The sequence below is a fragment of the Apium graveolens genome, chromosome 8 (genome assembly GCF_009905375.1).
Source record: "Apium graveolens cultivar Ventura chromosome 8, ASM990537v1, whole genome shotgun sequence".
Classification (NCBI taxonomy): Eukaryota; Viridiplantae; Streptophyta; class Magnoliopsida; order Apiales; family Apiaceae; genus Apium; species Apium graveolens.
This window is the reverse complement of record NC_133654.1, coordinates 249,602,457-249,627,705: the sequence shown is the minus strand read 5'-3', so window position 1 is coordinate 249,627,705 and position 25,249 is coordinate 249,602,457. Positions and strand designations below refer to the sequence as shown.

The 25,249-nt window shown below is 33.8% G+C and overlaps 2 protein-coding genes across 3 annotated transcripts; one reads left to right on the top strand and one right to left on the bottom strand.

Annotated features, from left to right (window-relative positions):
• Window positions 1-11,496: 11,496 nt before the first annotated feature.
• LOC141678453 (serine/threonine-protein kinase BRI1-like 2) lies at window positions 11,497-15,321 on the top strand. Its single transcript, XM_074484779.1, has one exon. The coding sequence runs from the start codon at window positions 11,677-11,679 to the stop codon at window positions 15,058-15,060; it is 3,384 nt and encodes a 1,127-aa protein (XP_074340880.1). The 5' UTR covers window positions 11,497-11,676; the 3' UTR covers window positions 15,061-15,321.
• Window positions 15,322-15,996: 675 nt separating this feature from the next.
• Window positions 15,997-23,513, bottom strand: LOC141677192 (ferrochelatase-2, chloroplastic-like). Of its 2 annotated transcripts, none has more exons than XM_074482970.1 (10): window positions 23,329-23,511; window positions 22,248-22,578; window positions 21,650-21,793; window positions 20,954-21,055; window positions 19,482-19,585; window positions 19,264-19,390; window positions 18,512-18,664; window positions 18,220-18,320; window positions 17,883-18,084; window positions 15,997-16,492 (listed from the first exon to the last, which is right to left on the bottom strand). In XM_074482970.1, exons 1-10 carry the CDS (start codon window positions 23,334-23,336, stop codon window positions 16,268-16,270), a joined length of 1,497 nt encoding a protein of 498 aa, XP_074339071.1. In that variant the 5' UTR covers window positions 23,337-23,511; the 3' UTR covers window positions 15,997-16,267. The 2 variants fall into 2 exon arrangements, with proteins under 2 accessions (XP_074339071.1, XP_074339072.1); XM_074482971.1 differs by having other exon boundaries at window positions 16,338-16,476; window positions 23,329-23,513.
• Window positions 23,514-25,249: the final 1,736 nt, after the last annotated feature.

Genomic DNA, 25,249 nt, shown 5'->3' with positions numbered 1-25,249 from the left:
AACTGTTGTGTCATCTGTGCCTAAAATATCTTCAATCAGCACAGAGTCAACAATAGTTTCTATTCCTAGCTCATTCTTTTCTACTCTCTCGACGGATATTGCTCATCCGTCGAGTAGTGATTGTATCCCGACGGATAAGCTTGACAGTAGTCATTCGTCGGATAGCAAAACCATTCACTCGATGGATATCACTCATCCGTCGAGTATCTCTATACAGCTTCAAACTTCATTTATTTAAAGTGCAGAAGATCTAGTGGTTGTACAGTCACTCTTAGGATTGAGAGAAAAGAGTGTTTTGAGTGAGAGTCTGGGTTGCTCCCAGGAAAAAGGAGAGGAAATGAGTGAAACTCTGCAATCCATTTCTTCAGGATTGGCAAAAGAGAGTGAGAGGAGTCCCACCTTAGTAGGTGAAGGTGAGGGTGTGAGGGTGGGGAGCCAGGGTGAGACCCTGATGCAATAAAAGAGAGAAAACGAGAGAAATGCAGGTACTGGAGCAATAAGGATGGATGTCATTGCTAGTGAGCCAATGAATATCCAGGATGCAGACAGGGAAGGACTATCTCAGCATCCTAAAGCTATTATAGATTCCACTTCCCTTGATGTCGAGGCATTTACTCACCATGTTCCAGCTTATCAACTTCTAGCTGAACAGGGCAATGACAATGCAGAAAGGATGCTGAATTTGGTGCAAACCTCCCAGTCTATGATGAGAGCTAAGGATGCCATCACAGCTTTGCCTTCTACAGCTGGTGATGTGGACTATGAGACTGGTGGTTCCGCTGATTTCTTTGGAGATGGGAGTGGGGATAGTGAAGATGAAGCAATGGACATAGGGGGAGAAGTAGGCTCAAGTTCAAGATCAGGTATGCCATCATGGACCTTCTCAAAGCACTGTGATGAGCATTACTTCAAGACAACCCTGATCCAGTTAATCAATCAGACTAATACTGCTCTTCAAACCACTGTCAACATCAAGAAGCTCCTTTAGGCACATCTAGCCTCCCTGCAACTTCAATAAATCCAGGGCTTCCAGCATGCTAGGGATGTAAACACCATGAAGGGTGATCTTGAGGAGATGAAGAAGGCCATTTCAGACAAGATAGATTTTAAACTTCCAGAAGCTACAATGCTTGACATCAAGAGGCAATTAAGGAAAAATTCTGATCTGTCAACCAAGATAGATGCCTTGGATTCAAGAATGTCAGCCATGGAAGCATCTTTAACTGCCATTCATCTTCATCAAGCCCAACAGACAAATTTGCTACAGAAACCGGTGGTTGCTCAAATCCCCTACTCACCTCAACTTGATGATAACAAAAAGGGGGAGAAAGGACCAAGTGAGGGGGGGAGACCTAGTGAGGGGGAGAGGCTTCAAATTCAAATCAGCAAAGTAATTGTGCCTTCAATTACTATCTCAAAGCCATCAGTTACAGATAGTATAGATCTGATCAATGCAGCAGCAGCCAACATAAGAGCAGCTGATAAGGAGAAGTTGAGTTTAGTCAACTGGGAGAAGATTGATGAGGAAATACAGAAGAAATTTGAAATTGTAAATGAGCCAGTTAAGTCAGCCATTCATCACTCTCAAGTCAAGCAAATTAGTGTGAATGAGATGGGTATGAACTATCTGGAAAGAGGACAGCCTTCCTGCATCAAATCTCCAAAGGCTGAAACAATTCTGAAACCAAGGGTAAATTATTCAAAATCATAATTGAAGAACCCTTTGGATACTGTATATGAGACACCTAAGCCTGATGAGAAGAAACTTCTGTCAAGATCAATTGTTTTCTACAAAGATCCAGCTGATTCAGCTTCAAAAAGAAGAATTGCTAAAATTTTCAAGAATGGGAAAAAAATTTGTGTGGTGGTTGGATATCCTCAATTTGCTCAAGCAAAGAGAGAAGAAAAGGCTAGATTGAAGCAGGAAAAGAAGCAAGCTGCTCTGGATGCTAAAAAGACTAAACAGAAGAAGGAGCAAATTGCTATCTTAGCCAAGCTACATGCTGTAAATTCATCACAACAAATTCCTGTTCAGCCATCTGAAATTACTGAATCAAAGAAGCAAGTTGAACAACAGAAGAAATCTCCAAGAATCAAGGTATTGGCTAAAAGAACTAAAAGGAAACTGGATATTGTTGACAAGGAATTGGAAGATCAATTTTCTAACGAATCCACAACATCTACAACTCAAGCATCAAAGCCCTCTGTGGTTTTTGAAGATATTAGGGTGGTGGATCCCTACAGGAATATTCATGGTGAACTTATTGTGCCCAAGGATGAGCCAATAGAATGGGAGAACATGCCAATTCCTGACTTCAATCTACCAATCCTTAGGAAGCCAAGAAGAACAAAGTCAAGAGCAGTCAAGAAAGTGAAGCTGTCACCTCTCAAATCCAAATCTCTAGTCAAAGCTCAATCTAAAGTCAGTAAGGGAGATTACATGTACTTGTGTGACATCAAAGAATTTTCTGATCTAAACCTCTATCTAGATGAACTAGATCAAGTGAGAGGAATTGATGCATACAGAAACCTTCCTGAAAGGTTAGTGTTCAAGTACAAATAAGGGAGATTCAGTGGCCACTTCATAGGATCCTTCAAGAAAGCCAAGCTGTACTGATTAAAGTTTATTAATCCTTCAAGAATAATTTTGGGTTCAACATTACTGCAAGAAGATTGGTACTGAAGAAGATTGAAGAACTAAGGAGTGTTAGAGCGAAAGATGCACTTTCAAAGACTCTAATTATTCCTTACATAGGGAGAAGAGTGCATCTAATGCCCTACTGGCTGATGGAGTTCATGGATGACAAAGGTGTGAGAAGATTTTTCAGATTAGAAGACCAATTGAGCATCTTCAGCAATGAGACTCTTTTGGAAATGCAAGGAAAGTTAAATCTCTCAGAATTTGATGAACTGCCACAGGCAGCTCCAAAATCAGATTGAAGAAAACAACAGAAAGCTTGGAAAGAGATCCAGACCTTCAAGGAACTAGATAAATCTGCTCAGGCTAGAGGAGCATCTTGAAATGGCTGTGAGCAAAAACTTTGTACATTTGTTAATTGAAGCACTTTTCAATAATATCTACTTTCTTTTAAAGTTATAGTTTTAGGGTGTTTTGTTATCATCAAGTATCTCTTAATTTATGGCTACAATTCCAGACATAAATTGTGGGAGATTGTTGTGTATATGTTGTGTACTTGATGATTTCATGAACAAAACACCTTAGTAGATTTTACTTAGTGAAATTATGTAGCACTCGACGGATAAGATTTATAGTCCCGACAGATGACTCATTATAGTCCCGACGGATGATGACTTATCATCCATCGAGTGAGTAGCTTATGTAACAATAAGTCTGTAGCACATTTCTGCATACACCATTGTATAGATTCTGTAAGTAGTATTCAAGTCATGTTGACTTTAACTAGATATGCAGAATAGGTTGATTAATTGTACATAGATGATGTCTTGTAATTCTGCATAAATGAAATGAAGTCTAGTGCCAGATTGCTACCCGACGGATAAACTACAATGAAGTCGACGGATGATCAACTAGACAACCCGACGGATGATCAATAACTCGACGGATGATCATGAACCCGACGGATAAAGAATTCAAATATCTGTTGACAGTGACAACACAGTCACATGCGTCGAGTGGATGCAAATGGAATGTGGTAGCCTATTCAACTGGGTTTTCGAGAACAAAGAAACATTGCCATTTTCATGCTATTATGAAGATATTCAAAGATGCTGGAATAGAGTAATGAAGTAGCATTGTAATAGACTAGATAGTTTTTGTTTTATTATCCTGTCTCATTATTTTATAATCTTGATGATATATAAACCAAGAAGTAGCAACTAAGAAACTATCGATATAACCAACATAGCAGAGAAACATTTGTAAGCATAATTGTTAGCATTTCTCTGTAGTCTTAGTTGTTCAATTGTTGTAAGCAGCTGTGAGTATCTTGCACACAGGGTTCTCTCGATATATAATATATATCTCTGGTGGAATCATTCAAATCCACCAGAAAGTTTTTAAAGACTCTTGTTTTTAATTACTTGTGTTTTGATTCATTTAAGTTTTTATTCCGCATTTTGCTAATCAATTCACACTATATATATATATATATATATATATATATATATATATATATATATATTTGAGTTAGAACATTCTTATTGAAGAAAAAATTTCAAGAATTTCATTCAACCCCCTTCTGTAATTCTTGTTATATTGTTAAAGAACTAACAATATTAGGAGATTTCCAAGCTTTCCAAACTTAAAAATAAAGGGCACTATTAGCCGTGATGAACTTATCAGCTTACTTATTCCCACATGGATGGGAATATAGTAAAAGATTCATCCCAATAGTATATATATATAGTGCCCTTTTGTGAAGTTTTAAAATAATTAATGTATGACTTAAAATGAACAAGGAACTTATAAGTAATAAGTAGATAGATACTTATAAGTTAAATAAGTGTTTGGTTAAACGTCATAATTTTTTATTTAAATAAATTAAAATAAATAAATTTTAAATACAATTATCTTAATTCGTAAATTTTAAATTAGAAAGATATGTAAAGACATAAATTTTGAAATAAAAGTTAACAAAAAATTGAAAAATAAAAATAAGTTGAGAAAAAGTATGTCACCGCTAACATTCAACTTATCAGCTAGAAGTTGTAAATTTAACTTATAAACTGGGTTGACAAACACTCATCAATAAGTACTTACGGTTTTATAAGTGAACAAGCTCCTTATTTTGGGCGGTCAAACAGGCCAACAGTGGCTATGTGTTTGGCTTAATTCAAGCTATTAATTCAAGCTATACATATTGTGCTAATAAAATAATATTGGTTCATGAAAACAAGTTCAAAATTTTTAAGGTTCAAAATTAATAGTGATTGATAATTCAAACATAATTACCTTTATTTAAATTGCAAAAAAAAATCATATTTCTTATTCTAGTGGTGTTTAAAAATTTCTGAAATAAACAATGATAAAATCTAAAAAAATCTGAAATAAACTATGTTCACGTGTCGTATATCAAATTTGTAGTCAGCTTTTAGCAAAAACTAAGATCATTAACTATATGTTAATTAAAAATAATTAATATTGAATGTTCTCTCAGACATTTATAAATTCAACATTTTCTTATCATTTTTATGGGTTTGAATATTGTTTTTTGCATGAAATAAACCGTAACATTTAATTTATAATATTATCATTATTTGGTATTTTTTTGACAATTTTAAAAAAAGTTAAACATCTTTTATTTTTATATTTTAAATATAATATTTAAACAAAAGCGACCGAATTTGGTTCTTTTTAAAGTTTCAAAATATTGAGATGTAATGCGGGAAATTTTCCGCCTAGTTTAAAGCACCTAAAATCGACCATTCTCGAAATTCAGTCACTTTTATTATTAAATTCGACCGATTAAAACCGACCGACATTAAAAGCCACCAAACAAAAGCGACCAAATTTAAATTTCACCGATTTTGGTCGCTTTTAGTCTTCAGTCAAATAAAAATTTAAATTGACCATAAAATTGACCGAAATTGGTGGAATTTGATGTTGGTTGCTTCTGTTTGATTGTTTTTGTTTGTTTTTTTTAGTGAATTTAGATTAGTATAAAAAAGGATAAATTATACAGATTTGGACAAAATTTGAATTACGAAAATGTTGAAGATTTTAGATGCGCCACTTTGATTAGTTACTACAATCCTTTTTACACTGAAATCAAATTTTATATTTTTTATTATTAATTTTTTGAAATTATATATGAAAGTCATTTTAAATATTAAAGAATACGAAGATATTTTCACAAAATTTATCTATTCCATATATTTCGAGAAGAATTTCGGGATCCATCTTTGTCTGTCATTGGTAATATTCTGTCATGGAGGTGTTATTAGGTTTATAATATTTTGAAGAAACTGAGAACTATGTATGACCAAAATTGTGCAAGTTCTGTTAAAAGTTTTCGTTTTTTGACGGGCGAAGGCCACAAATATTATTTTTTAAGATAATATGATAAAAATATCACTTTTTAAAATCTTTGACCAAAAAAATCATATTAATACATATTTGGGGCATATTTAACTTAATACGCATTTGAAAAAAGGGTATAATATAAAAAAAAATTAATAAACATAATTTTTTTTTAAAATAAAATCTTTAAACGATACGTGCATTACGAAAATATGTGTATTACTATATCTAAAGGGTGATACGCATTTTCCTAGCACTTATCAAAATTTCAGCTTTTTTATTTTTTAAAAATACATTTTTTTACGCAAGTTATCCATTTCTAACATGTGTATTATTAATACCCAATTTGTAAATACATATTAGGATGATATTTTTTATCAAAATTTTCAGAAATGATATTATTGTCACATAATCTAAAAAAGTGGTATTTTTGTTACTCCCTCCGTCTCTTTCAATTGTTTACATTTTTTAGAGAGTGTCCGATACGCATTTTAAGGTGCATATAAAGTATAGTTCCGTAAATTATTTTTAAAATTTTGTTTTTCTGAATAAAAAATAAAATATTCAACTTTTGTTCAGAAAAAAAAAATTATAAAAATAAATTACATAACTATACTTTTTATGCACCTTAATGTGTGGCTGACACTTTCTCAGAAATGTAAACAAATGGAGTATTTTTTCTTTTTTTGGCTAACACAGCATGAGTCTATATGACCAAAGTTATCTTTTTTTATTTTACAAATAGGGCTTCCTCCTTTAATTCCTGATATTTATGCTTCACATTTATATATTGCTCTTGTGTCTTTAGAGGAAAAGATAAAAATCCAACATGCACCTACAGTTTCACAACAAAGACTGGATTGCAGACAGATCATACGGTCTACAAATTCATAGACATGCATACTGCATATGCATTAAGAATGTGCAGGAGAGAATCTGCGAAGAAGGCCATGACCAGCTACAAGTAAACTTTATTTATACAATATATAAGAAAAAAGAAAAAGGTAAACTTTATTTTTAAAGATTAAAATTCAAGTTTAGATCAAGAAAGTGCTTCTGCAGTGGGTGTGTATTATTAATTGATAGATCAGCCTAGCTTAGCTACTTTTCTCAACCTGTATTTTTCTTTACATTCTATAGGAAAACATAAAAGAGGGCACAAACACCAAAGGACTCATCACCTCCATCGCCCAAAACCACAAAAACTCATTGATGTTGTGTTTTTGGTGTCTTTGCTTTATCTCTTTTCCAATAGTTTAAATGGGTATATATCATCTAATGAAGTTCATGTTTCAGGAGCGATCATATATTCATGTGCGATGTTCTGAGATATAATAATCACTAGTCGTGATGTTAAACGACGTGAAAATACACAGATACAAACAAATTATCAAACATGATATTTTCTAATTTCATGCTTGTTTGTGAAATTATTCTAAAAAATATTCTAAAAATTACTCCCTCCTACCTGTCATTTATACTTTTCTTTTTCGAATGGTTCTTTCATTTTTTCTGTTTCAAAATTACTAAAGTAGTAAATTTTATAATATAATATTCACTACACTCGCTTTATAAATTAATTAAATAATAATCGATCATTTTACTCACATTTTCTATGAACTAATTTATATTTTTCCTAGATATTCGTGCTCAAACCAAATTGGACCTGGCTGAGGAGTATAATTCTTTATAAGGCCCTATTCCAAGTATCCAAAATAACGTATATATTCAGGTGGTGCCAGCCCTCATTTTAGGGTCGATGAAAGTCAAGATTTTTGTGTGTATAAGTTGCTAGAGATTGAATAAGATAAATATGTGTGATCAAGAACATTTGTTTCAACATTCTTCTTTGGGCAAGAAATAGTATCAAGTAAAATTAAGCCACACTAATGAAAACAAAATTAACCAGGCTCAGTCCTATCTTCTTTGGTGTCATGTGACTATGTGAGTGGGGAGCAGTCTAAGAATTTAACCATGCGAGTAGTTCATCCCTTCCTCCCTAAAAACGTTTCCTATTTATGTTAGACACGTTTGTCAATATACACTTTTGAATATTAATATCTTTAAATTCGTATTAGTATTAATTATAAAAACTTTATGGTATAAAAGTACTAATAAATACGAATCCAACAAAATCACTCATAACTATATTTGATTAGTAGTCAATCGTTTACCATGAACAGTACGAAAAGTCAAAACGGGAAGAATATTTCGGGACGGAGGGAGTAATCAGAATTCAACTTTATACTTTTGGAATAATATATGATGGTAAATAACATTATTTCCCTAGGGATGAGCACTAATCATTCCTATGTTTGCTTTATGCGGAGGAGTGTGGTTTTACATGCGGGAAGACCATAATGTAGTATCTGTATTTCCTATTTTAATCGGATCCATCTCCCTCGTATATTCTTTTTTAGGGGTGGAGCCGACATTAATCCGTTACTGTGAGGCTTAATATTAGGCTAGTTCCAGTGTAAATATGAAATTTTGTAGAAATTTTTCCAGTAGAGTTGCGTGATTTATTTTGCTTTTCCCCGAGGTGTCCTGCAGAATGCAACACGGACATGAGTGTTATGCATCACAGTACAAATTAGACATCATGGCGACTTCAACCGAATATTTATAATCTAAAAAATAATTTTTGGTTGATTATTAAAGAAAAAATGATAAAAATACCTTTTTTTTTAAAATTTGTGACAACAATACCATTTTTTAAAATGTTTGGCCAAAAATATCTACCTAATACGCAATTTAAAATTGGGTATTACTAATACGCATTTTAGAAATGGTTACTTGTGTAAAAAAAAATTAAAAAAAAAAAAAATTTTGGATACGCATTCGTGAGATGCGTATCGTGACTTTGCAAAACATGATACGCATGTCAGGAATGCGTATCATGATTTTACTTTTTTTTTAAAATAATACTCATTTGTCAAATGCGTAATAGCCGTACCCATTTTTGAAATGCATATTAGAAATGTATTTTTGGTCATATCTTTCAAAAACGGGTATTCCTATTACATTTTCTAAAAAAAGGTATTTTTGACCATCACCCATTATTAAACTAGGTCCAAAGTAATTAAAATATGTATATACTAGTGAATTAACTAGATTTTTTTAAGAAATATATATTATATACATACGGTTTTCTTTTATTGATTAAAATATGTATACGTATTAATCTATACTATATTATTATAAACAAAATATGATTTCGCTTAACTGGTTAATTAACACTTTCAAATAAATCAGCCACTTTCCATCTTTATTGAAAAAACAAATATAAAATTCTAACCTGCGGAGGATTCCCAACTCAATGTAAACTATACCCTTAGTATATTTTGTTTTCACATTAATTTTTATTTATTAGTTTTCATCAAAGCGCTGATTTACATTTAAATAATCATATTAGTAAAAATTAACATGTTAAATTAATATAACAAATAAGATAGTTAAGTGCATAAATAGAACTATAACTAGATTTATAAATCATATTAGTAAAACAAATTACACAGTGAAATTTTATAATTACACTTGTCTTCGATTTCTTTTAACTACATAATTTAACGGTATTTATTTATTTATTTATTTATTTTAACATGTATTTCGTATAAATTATTATGAGATTCAATTTTACATAAATAATACTCCCTCCGTTCCTCTGTCCCTCCCAAATATTTACATTTGGGTAAGGTACGGAGTTTAAGAAAAATGATAAAATAGTGGAGAAAAGTAAAAAAAGTGAGTAAAATAGTGGTACCGATTAATATTACATGTATAAAGTGTATATAGTGGAGAGAAGTAGTGGAAGTTGTTATTTTAAAAAATATAATAACTTTTACTATAATTAAAATTTTTTAAAATGTAAAAATTGGAAGAGACATAAACAAATAGGAGGGACAACTTAATATTATTTTTAATCTCAGGCAGGGCCGAAGCCACGGGTTATGCATACAATGTTTTTCTTTTCTCAAACTATTTTTAAACAAAAGTTTAAATTTTGCAGAAAAGAATTCTCAGAGTTTAGATGTACAATGTTAATTACGATTATTTTTAGTTGATATTGACTAGGAGGATTTTTAGTTAAACAATCATCAGGCAATTAGGCCTATATTCAGGTTTTTACTGACATTCGAATATTCGAAGTCTCGTTTATTAAAGGTAGAAAGAGTTTACACATTAATAATGTGAGGGGATGGTAATTATGTTGCGAGATCAAACTGTAGGTCTGTTGACAGAGGCAAATGAAATGAAAACATTTTGCAAAGTTTGCACGCCAAAACTGCCTTTCATCATTCGATAACAATGAGAAAGAGGGAATGATAAATATTAAAGAGGCCAGAAGGAGAAAGAATTCGAAGTAAACAGAGGGCCAATGCCAAAAGAGTTGAAATTAATCATTAGAACTCTGCAGTAAAAATCATTTAATAAATAGTGGGTAATCCACGTATATATCTGTTAAATAGTCCTATAAAATTATGTTGACTGTTTCTCTGAAATCTTAAAATTTTAATATTACAGGTTACTTAACATCATAGAATTCGGTTTAAAAAGTGATCATAGTAAAAAATATGGTACAAGATCCCAACTTACTTTTAGATAACACTTGACATAATTACGGTATAGTAGTAATTATACAGCTATATTAACTTTAGAATATGGTCAAAGTGTAATCCACAATTGCACAAACACTCCTCAAGTTCTTATAGTGCTTTGCTCAAGTAGTAATGAATGAAGGTAGGGTTTTGATAATATTGAGTAATCATCTTCTATCATTCTAGGCTTCTAGCTACATATTGTAATGGCCACATTTCCTATCTTTTAAAGTTCTTACTTTCTTCACTGTATTTTCTTCTCATTTTGATGGGAAGATGTGCTTGATCAATCATCATCTCCACTTTGTTCACCCTCTTTTGCACTTTTACTCTGGGTAACTTGTGTTACATTACACCGTTTTTCTCTTTGCATTTTATATTTCGATCTATATAAATACGTGAATTAAATCGAAAATCTATTCAGGACTAAGTAGGATTAACTAGCACGGTCTTAATTAGATTGAAATCGCAACTGAATATTAAATTGAAAATCTAAATATCATTTTGCCGGTGAGAACTCGTAAAGATTTTAATTTAGACCTCAAACAAACCTGAATTATCGGTGAAAGAATTATTTTTATATATTTTAAGTGTCATCTGGACAAGGTCCTGATAATCCCTGCATCCACCAACAGTTCCACAACAAAGATTGCATACAGATCAGACGGTCTACAAAATCCTGTACATGTTGATATTAAGAATGTATATATAGGAAAGAATCTGCAAAGATTAAAGTGGCCATCAACAGCTAAAAGGTAAAAAACCACAAGGACTCATTGATGTTGTTCTTTGTGGACCTGTTTTCAAATTTATTTTTTTAAATCTTTACACATAAACTGAAGTATTATACTTCTACATTTTTCAATCTATCTCACTCAATGTTCCCTCCTTTTTGATTTATAAAAACACACACACACACACAGTCACACACAAAAAAAAGAAGACTTTGCCTATGCTCACCTTCCTTCTTTAGACTTCTCATCATACTAAGCATGCTTTCTTCATTCTTTTTCCCTGCATGCAGTATCACACTTCTATCCAGATCAAACCATTAATCCTTAGTTTTATTTTTAATCAATGGAGAACACTCTTCTGCAAGTTACAAGTGTACTAATGTTCTTGTTATTTATTTCAGTTCTCGCTACCAAAGAAGGCTACTCTACGTCGATTAAAACTGATGCAGTGGCTTTGTTATCTTTCAAAAAGATGATTCAGATTGACCCAAATGGAGTTCTTTCAAGTTGGCAACTCAACAGAAACACTTGCTCATGGTATGGAGTAAAATGCACTTCTAACAGAGTTACTGAACTTGATCTTGGCAGATGTAATCTTGCTGGCACAGTCTCTTTTTCTCCACTGGCATCACTAGATATGTTAGTTCTCCTTAATCTTTCTGCGAATTCGTTTAGTGTAAATTCGACATCTTTGCTTCAAATCCCATATGGACTTCAACAGCTTGAACTCTCTTCAATTGGGATGGCAGGCCTAATTCCAGAGAATTTTCTTATAAAGTTTCCCAATCTCATGTCTATTAATTTGTTTAACAATTCCTTAACTGGTTTGTTACCCAGAAAACTCTTGTTGAATTCTGAGAACCTGCAGTTTCTTGATTTTTCCGCGAACAATATCACAGGATCAATTTCAGATTTGAAAATTGAGACCTGTGATTCTATGTTGCATCTTGATTTATCTATGAACAGATTAGTGGATTCCCTTCCTTCATCACTTTCAAATTGTACAAATCTCAAAAGTTTGAATTTGTCTTACAATTTACTTACTGGGAGCATACCACAGTCTTTTGGTTATCTTCACAGCTTACAAAGACTAGACCTTTCTCATAATCATCTTACAGGATGGATTTCAACCGAGTTAGGTAATGCGTGTAGCTCACTCTTAGAACTAAGGCTGTCAAACAACAACATTACGGGGACTGTTCCAACATCCATCTCATCATGTTCATGGCTGCAGGTTCTTGATTTGTCAAGCAACAATCTAACTGGTCCTTTCCCTGATTCAATACTCAAAAACTTGGGATCAGTAGAAAGTTTGATTATAAGCAATAACAAGGTTTCTGGAGAATTTCCTATGTCCATTTCATTTTGCAAAAAGCTGCGCGTTGTAGACTTCAGCTCCAATATGCTTTCTGGAAGTCTTCCAGCAGATATATGTCCAGGAGCTGCTTCGCTTGAGGAACTGAGATTCGCAGATAATTCCATAAGTGGTCAGATCCCAGTTGAATTATCCTTATGTTCGAAGCTAAGGACTATAGATTTTAGCCTGAATTATCTTAATGGATCGATACCAGCAGAATTTGGAAAACTTGCTAACCTAGAGCAGATAATTGGCTGGTACAATGAATTACAGGGAAATCTGCCAGTCGAGTTGGGAAACTGCAAGAATCTTAGGGATCTTATTCTAAACAATAACAACTTGAGTGGTCCGATACCTGCTGAATTGCTTAACTGCAGTAATTTAGAATGGATATCCCTCACAAGCAACATACTCAGTGGTGAAATCCACAGGAGGTTTGGTCTTCTGTCAAGGCTCGCGGTCCTGCAACTTGGAAATAATCGTCTAAGTGGTCAAATCCCAGTGGAGTTGACACATTGCAGCAGTTTGGTCTGGCTAGACTTGAACAGCAACCAGCTATCAGGGGAGATCCCACCTCGGCTTGGTAGACAGCTTGGAGCTACAGCATTGAGTGGAATTCTTTCAGGAAATACTATAGTATTTCTGCGCAATGTTGGGAATTCATGTAAAGGTGTCGGAGGTTTACTAGAGTTCTCTGGAATTCGACCAGAAAGGCTGTGGCAGGTTCCCACACTGAAAAGTTGTGATGTAACAAGAATGTACTCTGGTCCAGTCCTAAGTCTGTTCACACAGTATCAGACCTTGGAGTATCTTGATCTTTCTTATAATGAGCTTCAAGGGAAAATACCTTATGAGTTTGGGGAAATGATAGCCTTGCAAGTTCTTGAGCTAGCACATAACCAGCTCTCTGGGGAAATCCCTTCATCACTTGGTCAGCTAAAGAATTTAGGCGTGTTTGATGCATCGCATAACCGATTGCAGGGGCATATCCCTGATTCATTTTCTCAGCTGTCATTCTTGGTTCAAATAGATCTCTCCAACAATGAATTAACCGGGGAGATTCCCCCGAGGGGACAACTTAGTACCCTACCTGCAAGCCAGTATGCAAACAATCCAGGGCTTTGTGGTGTACCATTGGCCGAATGCCAGCCTTACAGCAAACCAGCAGCAGACCCAAGTGATGGCAAAAAGAAAGGCAGAGGAGCTGCATCATGGGCAAATACAATTGTCGTTGGAATTCTCGTTTCTGTTGCTTTTATCTGCATTTTGGTTGTGTGGGGAATTGCAATGCGTGCAAGGCGTAAGGAAGCAGAGGAAGTCAAGATGCTTCATCAGTTACAAGCATCCCATGCAGCCACAACATGGAAAATTGAGAAAGAGAAAGAGCCTTTGAGCATAAATGTTGCGACCTTCCAGAGGCAACTAAGAAAACTTAAGTTTTCACAGTTAATTGAAGCAACTAATGGCTTCTCAGCAACCAGTCTTATTGGATATGGTGGTTTTGGAGAAGTATTTAAAGCGTCTTTAAAAGATGGATCAAGTGTCGCAATCAAGAAGCTTATACGTCTGAGTTGCCAAGGTGATAGGGAATTCATGGCTGAAATGGAAACCTTAGGGAAGATCAAGCATAGGAATCTGGTTCCCTTATTGGGCTATTGCAAAATTGGGGAAGAGAGACTGCTAGTCTACGAGTTCATGGAATTTGGAAGTCTTGAAGAAATGCTCCACGGGAGAAGCAAGACAAGAGATAGACGGTTCCTAACTTGGAAGGACAGGAAAAAGATAGCAAGAGGGGCGGCAAAAGGACTTTGTTTCCTGCACCACAACTGCATTCCACACATCATACACCGCGACATGAAGTCAAGTAATGTTCTTCTAGACAACGAATTAGAAGCCAGGGTTTCTGATTTTGGAATGGCACGGCTGATAAGTGCACTCGATACACATCTTAGTGTGAGCACCTTGGCAGGTACTCCCGGATACGTTCCACCAGAGTACTACCAGAGCTTCCGCTGCACTGCTAAAGGAGACGTTTACTCATTCGGAGTTGTGCTTTTGGAGCTCGTGACAGGTAAAAGGCCAACTGATAAAGAAGATTTTGGTGATACCAACTTGGTTGGTTGGGTGAAAATGAAGGTAAGAGAAGGGAAAGGAATGGAAGTAATCGACCCTGAGCTGATTGCAGAGAGTAAAGGAACAAATAAAGAAGGAGAAGAAGAGGAAACTGAAGAAGTTAAAGAAATGGTGAAATATTTGCAGATAACGCTTCAATGCGTCGACGACTTCCCTTCGAGAAGGCCTAATATGTTGCAGATAGTAGCAATGTTAAGACAGCTTCTTCCAGAAAGTGGAGAAGGAAGCAGTGGTTGACAAAATCTCCCAAATTATGATTTGTGTGATGGTCGTAATGATCATAAGGTCTATTGTCATTCATGGAGCATCAATTTCGGATAATAGTGCATCAAGTTCTTCTATTTGTTTCTGATAATATAAGTACTGGTTACTTACTGTCTAAAAGTGACTGCAAGTTTCTTAAAATTGTTGCATGAAGAAGCAAGTTAACATGCATACTTTTAAACATGTAATATAGTAAATGTGCATCTGATATATAGAGTTGGCTATGTTACATTACTTGACATGGTCTACTAAGATTGTCTTGCTACTCCCATTAATGTGACTAGCATTTTGGTTCATCATAATATTTCTTTTATCATTAGGTGATATAATATCATTTTTTTAAAATAAAATTGTATAAAACAGTCCAGTGGTTTTGGTTTTATCTGATTTTGCTAATCTTAATGATATTAAATGATCTTTTATATTCATGTTTTTTTAAAAAACAATATTTAAAACATATATCCCTCATTAAAAAATCAATAACGATGATGGTTTATATCATTCCATCATCAGCTCTCTCAAGAAAGGACAATTTTAAAGAAGCAAAGAACATGTTAAAAATATAAGAAGTTTCTAACATTTTACATGTAATATTGTTCTTCAGTTTTATTCATATACGTGTGTTATTTACATGTTATAGTTCCAACTCATGTTTACTATGGCATTGTTCACTATGTATGCATCCAGTGTTTATTAATTAACAAGTAGGAAAGAGCTTTTTAGCTTCGGTTCACAATTTCTGCATCCAGTTTTTGTACCTTTCAATCGACCCAGAGCAAGCTATTTCATTCAGCTCGGCAAATACTCATCCCGCTGATGATAGGAAATAAGATATTAGCGCCAACAAGTCAGGGTGGGGGAGGAGACAACTATAAATATAACCTTTGGTTGCTGAGCAGATGGAACAAGTGATTGAAAATTTACTTTTCTTAAAATCTCTATTGCACAGAACAAAATCAGCCCAAACATCAAAGCAAATGTTATCAGGTTTTCTGATGTGTGCTCTATTTCGTTTTCTCCGTTTTTTCTTTCCAGAACTTAAACTATTGGAGATGTAAAAATTTTGGTCTTCTTTTCTCCATATTTTAACCTCTAAAGTCCCAGCAACCAAAGGAAACTCAAGTATAGACAGAATTATATATATAAGAGAGAGAAACTTAAGAAAAAGAAAAAGTGTGCATTAACGGGAAATTGGCAATACACCCCACTGATGCAGAAAACCCTCTCCGGTGGTCACTTCTAGGAAAAGTAGAACAACCACAGCTAGCATAGCTGCTCTTCCGTTCCATGTTTCTGCACTTTTTGTCCATCCCCACTCCCAGAATGTAACAGGTGTTGGTAGCTCCCTTCGTTGTGAATCATATGCTGCTAATAGCTCCTCTACACTGCCTAGTGGAACAAGAGACTGCAAAGATTATACCGTATTTTAATGACTAATAATAGTTTATAATGATCTCTATAAACAATTAAGGTATCTCATACAAAGCACTGCAATTTCATACTTCCCGTTAATAATACAGGCTAAAGTTTGATGCTTTATGTTGTAGAGTAGAAACAAAAAATACCCATGCAATTCGAGTGTTAGCCTATTAATTGGCTGTTTTAACTCAGTGTACAGACATATTACTTGCCAGTACGATACATTTCTGTTATGGATTAAAAACTAAGATATATAATTGCTGTATTTATTACTAAGGAACGTGAGCTTCGAGGCTCGATTTGACTGCTCTTGTGTTTCGAGACTCAATCTGCCTTAACAAGATGCCTACGTACCTTGCTGATTGCCAAGGATCAAGTCAAAAAACGTAGTTCTTGGTGATACTTGCCCTCGGGGCTATGGCGGCGAGGGCTACCAAGGACGTAGTGACTTTCATGTCCTCCAAGGACTAAGTCTAAAACGTAGTTCTGATTGATGGGGTGAGACCCCTTATATAGATGTTGGGAGTCCTTGAATTGGACTTGGGTTAGGAGACTTGGTGGGCAAGTCTCATAATTAGAATGGACTTTGGAGTCCTAAGTGGTAGGAAACTGATTCCTTATCCTTTTAGGTCTCTTGGAGGCTAATCTACTAGGATTTATATCCTTATTGGGCCTTTTCTTAACAGCTGATTTTTCCCTTATTAATTAATTACGAAATTAATTAATAATCAGTGTCTTGGGCCTCTTCTAATGGGCTTAACTGTCAGCCCAATGTCAATACATGTCAATACAATTAATGCGATATTAATTACGCAATCAGGGTTTATTTTATTCCCTATCAATTTCCTACTTTTAAACTGTGTTTAGGAGTCGGTGAATTGAATGTGTTCCAATGCTTAGGAAACAATACTTTAACCTGGACTAGAAAAGTCAGGGTGAAGATTATAGAATTATTCGTCTTCAAAACACAATTTTACTAAAGCAATTGGTTTGAGTCACCGGGAAAAGCACAGTAACGACAAGTTGTTGCAAATAAATTTTTCATGTAATATGATCATTGGACAGCAATCACAAAACTCTTTCATCTGGATATATGTCTGTGGTCTTTTCTTAAGTACTTCATAGCTTGTCACACTAGTACTTAAACTCTAAATGCCCGAGTCTTGCGACCTCTTTCTTAAATTTTTATAAGGTTACATTAAGAAGGTCATTTTTTGGGACAAGATGCTATGATTATGGATGAGTTCTTTTGCAGCTGCTAGTTTACCCTGGAAGGTATGCTTCATTGTGCATTAGAGAAAACACCAGATACAAAAAAACTAAAAGACATCCTGTCACACCATATCATTTCTGTACTACATGTGAAAGTTGACTACCTGTCGAGCCTCAATATTTGACACTGCCATTGCCCCTACATATGGAAGACTTTCGATCACTGCATCTGCCAGATCTTGAATGAAGGTAGGCTGACATCCGAGAGCAGGTACGCGTCCCCATTTTTCTATGCCAGAGTTGAGAGCAAGTTCCTTGTACTCAACATCAATCTCCTCTAAAGTTTCAATATGTTCACTGACAAAGCTGAGGTATAACGGAACAACTTACTTTAATTAAGGTAACAAGTATTAATATGCCATGGTATTTTACAGGTTTTAGAAACAATTACAAAATTCTACAGGGGAACATGAAAAATAATGAGTTGATTGTGCTAAATACCTAATTGGAACAGCCAGAAGACTTTTAACTCCTCTCTGACCAAGCTCAATGATTGTCTCGTCTGTATATGGTTTTAGCCATTCCACAGGTCCAACTCTACTCTGCATCAGATTTAAACAGAGGATCAGCCATGATAAGCATATACCACAGTATAACACAAACTAGAAAAACATGTAACAGATAAGAAAACTGGAGAATTTATTGTGATCTTAAAACTATCAACAACAAATTCAACCAATGTGAAAAAGTAGATCAAAATAAAAATATAAAAGCAAAAAACATAAGGTACTACCTGATACGCAAGAGTATATGGATTGGTTAGCTTTCTCTTTTCTAGTTCTTCCATAATTAAGTCTATGCATTCTTCCATCTCAGCCTTGTATGGGTCACCAGCTTCCTCCACATAGGCAAGTGGTACCCCGTGGGCACTAAAAAATATCCTTACCTACAAAAGATTTTCAATACACATGCTTACAGTACTAAAAAGATTTAATAAAGCAAGTTACTATGGCTAAATGTACAGGATAGCACAAAGGGAAAATATCTCATCAATAACCAAAAGGAGTTTCACAAGCTGGACGTTAACGACTTGCCAAGTTCTCAACCATAAATTACACAAAATAAATAAAGCTTTCAAGAAGACTGTAGAAACAATATATTTCATCAGTCACCAGCCATTGATGTGACAGTATATAGTCATTTATAATGTAGACAACTCATAAAGGAGAGAAACTGAAAAAGAAAACCATTCAAATTGAATCTTATGATGGAACAATTCTACGAAGGAGGATACAAACAAAGTGAGTGCAGTAACATCTACTAAAAGAGCTGTTGCCTCAATGTTTTGGCAAGCAAAAGAAGATACTGGCAAACGTGGTACAAAATACGTTCAAAGCACGTTTAAAGGAATCTAAAAGTAATTAAGTGTGAAGATATGTATTTCCTTTAAATCAAATTTCATTGGGAAAAGAAAGACAGAAACATAAATGAATTTCTGTGTGGGTGAGGGATGAGCAAAAAGGTGCAAGGCATGGAAAGTAATACCTCTTTAGGCTGATCAAACTTTTCCAATTCTTTTTGGATTAAATCTCCCATTGCTTTTATGTATCCATCACGCTGGTACCAGGAAGGTATGACAGTGTGCTGCATGTTAGCTAGATATTCGTCCTCCCTAGAAATTCAGGTAAAATCCAAATTTATTAGTTTATAAGAAGAAATTGCGTTACCATACGAGATTATTGTACAAGTAACATGTTAGTCACCGGAATATACTCTCCAATAGCCGAAGACTTGAACCACTGGTGGATATTGAAAATTGTGGATAAAGAGGAAGCACAACCAACTTCGTGATGCCATCCTTTTTAATCTGCAAGAAGAATTTTTTTTTTTTAAAGAATTGATGGTAGGTTTTGGCGGTCGTGGGATAAAAGTAACTTCCAAGCAAAACCACTCAATAATAATTACAATAACAATAAATTTACTAAGATATAAATATATGAATTCTAAACAAAGTTGCAAATACAATAACAAAAATTTATTAACCAGTTTAAATTACATTTTACTATTTTAGCAGCACATAAACTGGACTCATGGGAAGTGATACTTGCTTTGTTCAAAGTAGAGATGTCATTCTATAAGAAAACTTCTAAAGACAATAATACATAAGTAACGTCACCGTAAGTGGAATAAATGATAATGGTGAGATGATAGTTCTCAAGCCACCAGGATGTAATGTAGTGATGGTGTTTTAAGCATAGGACATCAATTTAGAGTTCATATTCAGAAATCTATTCCTTTTTTTATATATATAAACATCTATTCCCTCTTTCTTTGATATGAACTGCAAAGTAAAGGAGATATATAAGTTTACAGGATTACAGCGGGGCAGTATTTACTTTTTCCATAGTAAATTAGACGAACAGTTTTAGCTAGATAAGATGTCACTAACATCATTCTGAAGCGGTGCAATCGAGAGATGATGATGCGCAATATACCTAAATGTGACTAATGGATAATAAAGGCCCAGTACACCATTTATCCTTCAAATTTAGAAATATATCCCGCGTCGATATAAAGTACTGAAAGTAAATCAGATATCTAAGAACATTACTGACATCATTGTGAAGTGGAGTAAAGGCAAGAAATAGCGGTCAAGTGCCTAATGTAAGTAATGGAACGCTAGGAAGAGTACATCACTCTATAGTTTAAATTTGGAAATTTACTCTTTGACATGAACAGAAAAATAAATGACTAAACGGAGATATCTATCAAGCCTAGAACTGAGGTAGTATTTTACTATTTTATTATAACCTTAGAAACAACCAACAGTACCAAGAGCTTGGATCAGTTTTCAAATTTGGGATCGCTTAGACATCATATCTGCATCGCATATTATGAAAGAACTGTAAAAACAATGGCCCTGCTCAGTGCTCACAAACAATCAATATCACTTCTTGGTCAACTACTAATATTGTTTTCAATAAGAACTTCATTATGTTTAAATCTTATGTTCGTTGCTCTAGGACTGCACTCGCTTACCTTGTGTTTAATTAAAAAATTGCAAGCTTTACTTTTAGTTGACCTGATTATGAGTGAAAATATGAAACTAGTTTATATATTTAGAAACCTGTTCGATAGCTTCCTCAGTAAATGGATGCCAATAACGCATACCGACATACACATTTGCAGGTATAGTAAGAACATGAATATTAAACCAGATTATATATTTAGAAACCTGTTCGATAGCTTCCTCAGTAAATGGATGCCAATAACGCATACCGACATACACATTTGCAGGTATATTTTTTTCACACAGTGCATTTCTCAAAGCTTCAGCCTGAACAACAAATTGTTAGATAATTAGAAAATTATTACCTATGAACAGATAATTGTTATGTAAACAATTATTAATGCTTTATATGCCTCAACCCACAGTCAAGGATCTGCAAACCAAATTAATAATTTGACCTAATCTTATTTTGAAGCAATTAAGTTCACACAGACCAAAATTCAGGAAAGGCGGTGATTACAAAACTTGAAATGTAATCTCTTCATCTCAAATAAAAGCTAATGTGGAAAATATTCCTTTGTAATATAAACCATATCACAAACTACCTCTCCTTATCATAAGAAGAAAATGTGGTTCTTGAGAACCTAGTGTCTAATCTTTTGTATCAGTAACTAGACGGATTTGCCGGTTTTAACTAATGGTGATGAAACAAGTACTGCATTGTTGGGTATCCCAAAATATAGAAGAACTGTCATCTTGTACATATGATATGGTATTTGTATATCCCACCCTCGTTAATAGCCTGTACCACTACTCGGAGAAAATAGTTCTTACCAAATAACATTCTTTATCGGTCAAGAAGAACATTAAATATTAAGATTTAGTGAGATCAAAAGTGTGACAAATTATTAGCAAACATGCCTGCTCATCTGTAATCTTTCGAAGAGGAGAACCGCCCCCAATTGAAGCATATCCTTCCTTGCTCTTGGGGGCTCTGGCAACGGATATGAATTGTGCCAAGGGCTTCTGAAGAAACCGAAACAATCTTGGCAAGCGAATGATATCCTGGTCAAATATAATTAACAAGTCACACAATAACATAAAAAATATTATCAAGTCAATTGAAACTTTATGAAATTGTGAAAAGCAAGCTCAGATGCGGCTCGACTAAAATTCTTCATGCTGATGTATGTCCTTGTTTGTCCTCCTGCCGCGCGGATTCCAATTCTAAAATCATGTCCTCATCTTATTATAATCAAAATCCTTAAAAAAGAGCCTTTAACATCCTATGTTAATTCTCTTTTGCATCCTCAATCCTGCCAGCTGCCATAATCCCAAGATCATCTCTTTTGTCTTGCATCATTCCCGTTTAATCTTTCTGCACACTTTTTGCTTAACTATGTCCCTCTTATTCACATTGCTTATGGATGTAAGTATAATTTTGTTCACATGTTATCTTTATATCCAAGATGTTGATGGGTAGACATGTATTATGAAAGATCAAGAACACAAAAAATACCGGATCAGCGAAAAGGTTGAACAAAAATGGTTGCACGTCTTCAAGAGTCTCAGGACCTCCGAGGTTTAACAACAGGACTCCTATCTTTCCATCATCAGTTAGGGGTGAAGTAGATATATCACGAGTTTTAGAAGTTAGTACTGCCCGCAATGGCAACGAGGATTTAGTGAGTGGTTGTTTATAAGATAAAGATTGTGTTGTGGACCAACCGAAGGTGTATCTGGGAACTATGGAAGTTTTCGAGGAGTTAACACTATTGCCAGAAATGTCCATTTGGATAACAGAGCACTGAGATACCAATTGAGAAGAGCCTGTACTTCGTGGCAACAACCTGCATATGGAAATATCAATTGTATATCATTCATAAGGTAACATATTTTATATGAATAGTCAAATTCAGCGGAGAACCAAAAAATCGTAAGAAACATGAAAACCACACGGGTCTGCTCTTTTTTTTATTGGTGTGTGGTGCAAACCATTGGTTCTCACAGTTAATTGATTCTCATTGGAACCAAAGTTTAAATTTCCTACACATATCATAATTTTATTGCCACATCAATATCCAAACATAAACAAAATATGCAGGCTAACTGCGACTATAATTTCGTAAAGTATCCTAAGCACATGATTTTCATAAAAATAAACAAAACTATCATCTAACAATGAACTAGAAAGTGATTGAAACTTGTAGGTCATTATTTCAATAAATCCATCATAGACAAATTGAGCAAATCATAATTATTGAAGGGATTATAGTACAAATCACTAAATCAAATCTATTTCTTCCATCGTTTAGGAGAGTTTTTTAACAAATAATCCCCACTAGACAAGTAAAAACTATATCACTGTAAACAAGTGCAAGAAAATAACAAAATATTAACAAAGAAAAAACAATCACACTATTAATACAAAATAAGCTACCATACTTAATATACCAACAAAAAACATAGTACTTCAAATGAACATGGTTGTGTGAATAGTTCAGTTACACAAACTCCAAGATTCTTAACTGAGCTTTTCTGAACTGAAGAGTATCAAGATTCACTACTTAAAACAGAAAACATACGAAAAGTGTACTTACAAATCCATGTATGTGTAGCTGAGTCGACTGATTGCAAGTGCAGAATGAAGGGTCTGTGGAGTTTCCCAAAATAGTATTACAGAACTTCCTTGTTTTTGGTCGTGTTTGAGTTTGAGTTTAGTTCAAAAGAGGTGAAGAGAGATGTGTAAGATAATGTTTGGAATTTTGGTGGTTGCACAAAAACTCTACCTTTCGTTCTTCCTAAATTTAATTGGTGGGTCCCATTTGTCAATGCAGATTACTTCCTTTTCTTTAGGTAACTTTTTAAAAAATCTTTGCATATAAAAATATCTCAAAAATCATGCAAGACCAGAGAGTATAAACTATAGAGGCTATAGACATTGTACACAAAATAACACGACCAAAAAGTCTGGTTGTGTATAAAATATTTTTTTCATAATTTTTTAAATTTTTTTATTTATATGAATAAATTTAAATTATTTAATTTTTTATATATAAAAGAAATTCTTTTAAAAAATTATAAAAATACACTTTCTATTCATTTTTTAAAAAGCCTCCCGGAAACACTCTCATCAACGATAATAAATGAAAAGGATGGATGGACTTTTTTCAAATAAAAGTCATTTTAAATAAACTAGTTTACTAAGTCGCGTTTTTTAAAATAATATTTCAATTTTTTATTTCCTATCTAATATTGGTCATTCTTAAATTATGAATAATAAATAAATATAATAAATCAAGAAATTTAAAAACCGTTCTCTCGTTAAATATATTTACTCTACTGAGCCGCTCGCTCATTATTCACAAATTCAATATTATAAAATTACAATATTTATTGGTTAGTAATCAATATAATATTTTTTTATTTAATAACATAAAAATTTGAAAAAATTAAAAAAATAGATTGAAACAATATTGAAAGGTGACACCTCCCTCGTCTTCTTCTTTACATAAATATAATATAATATAATGATATAATAATTTTAAAAGTATTAAGAAAATATATTTATAGATAATTTTCTTTGAAATATTTCATTGGCTAAAAATTAAAAGAAAATTTTAATAAAATATAAAGTAAGTTGATTTTAGGAGAAAGAACAGAAATGATATTAAAAAAATGAATTGTAGGAGAATATGAAGATGGTAAGTTGATATAAAAAAAAAGTTTTATGAGAATATTACGATGGTAAGTTTATTTTAAATATCTATGTATACTTGTTTTTGTAATATTTATATTACGAATAATGATATACATTTATAGATATTTGTATTTATAATATTTCATATGCTAAAAATTAAAAGAAAAATTTCAGAAAAATATAATATAGTAAGTTGATTTTAGGAGAAATAGAAACAGTGATATTAAAATCAAGGAGAATATTGTTGACGGGGGAATATGGTAACAACAAAATTTGAGGTTTGTAGCCGGAAACAAGATCTGTGATGGTAGTTTTTTGTCGGAAAATGTGAACAGTGTTTGGTGGTTGTGATAGGGTTAGTGGTGGCTTCTTTGCGCTCTCAACTTCTGACCCTTTACAATTTGCCTACGTATCCTTATTTATAGGGAATCAAGCCAATATAGTTCTTGGGGAATAAGGAACCTAATATGCTTAGATTTCTCATCCCGAGGTCAAATAGAATACCTACTGAAACCGTCTTCTACTAGTTTTAGGAATGTCTGCCGATGAGGCCCAACCACAAAGGCTCAAGGTTCGTCCACAGCTTCAAGACTTCGCGGATAAAACATCTCCCTGGCCAAGGATAACCTTCCGCTACCAGCTGTTTCTCTAGTCCGTGGACGCATGTATAGCCATGGTTCACCCCAATTGGACATAGAAGGAGAAAATTATGAATATCATGAAAAGATGATGGTAATTGTTGATGTGTAAGCAAAGCTAAGTAATTGTTAGTACCAAATGTGTTTCCATGAATGATTGTGGTTTGACTGAAGAGTGGTGAA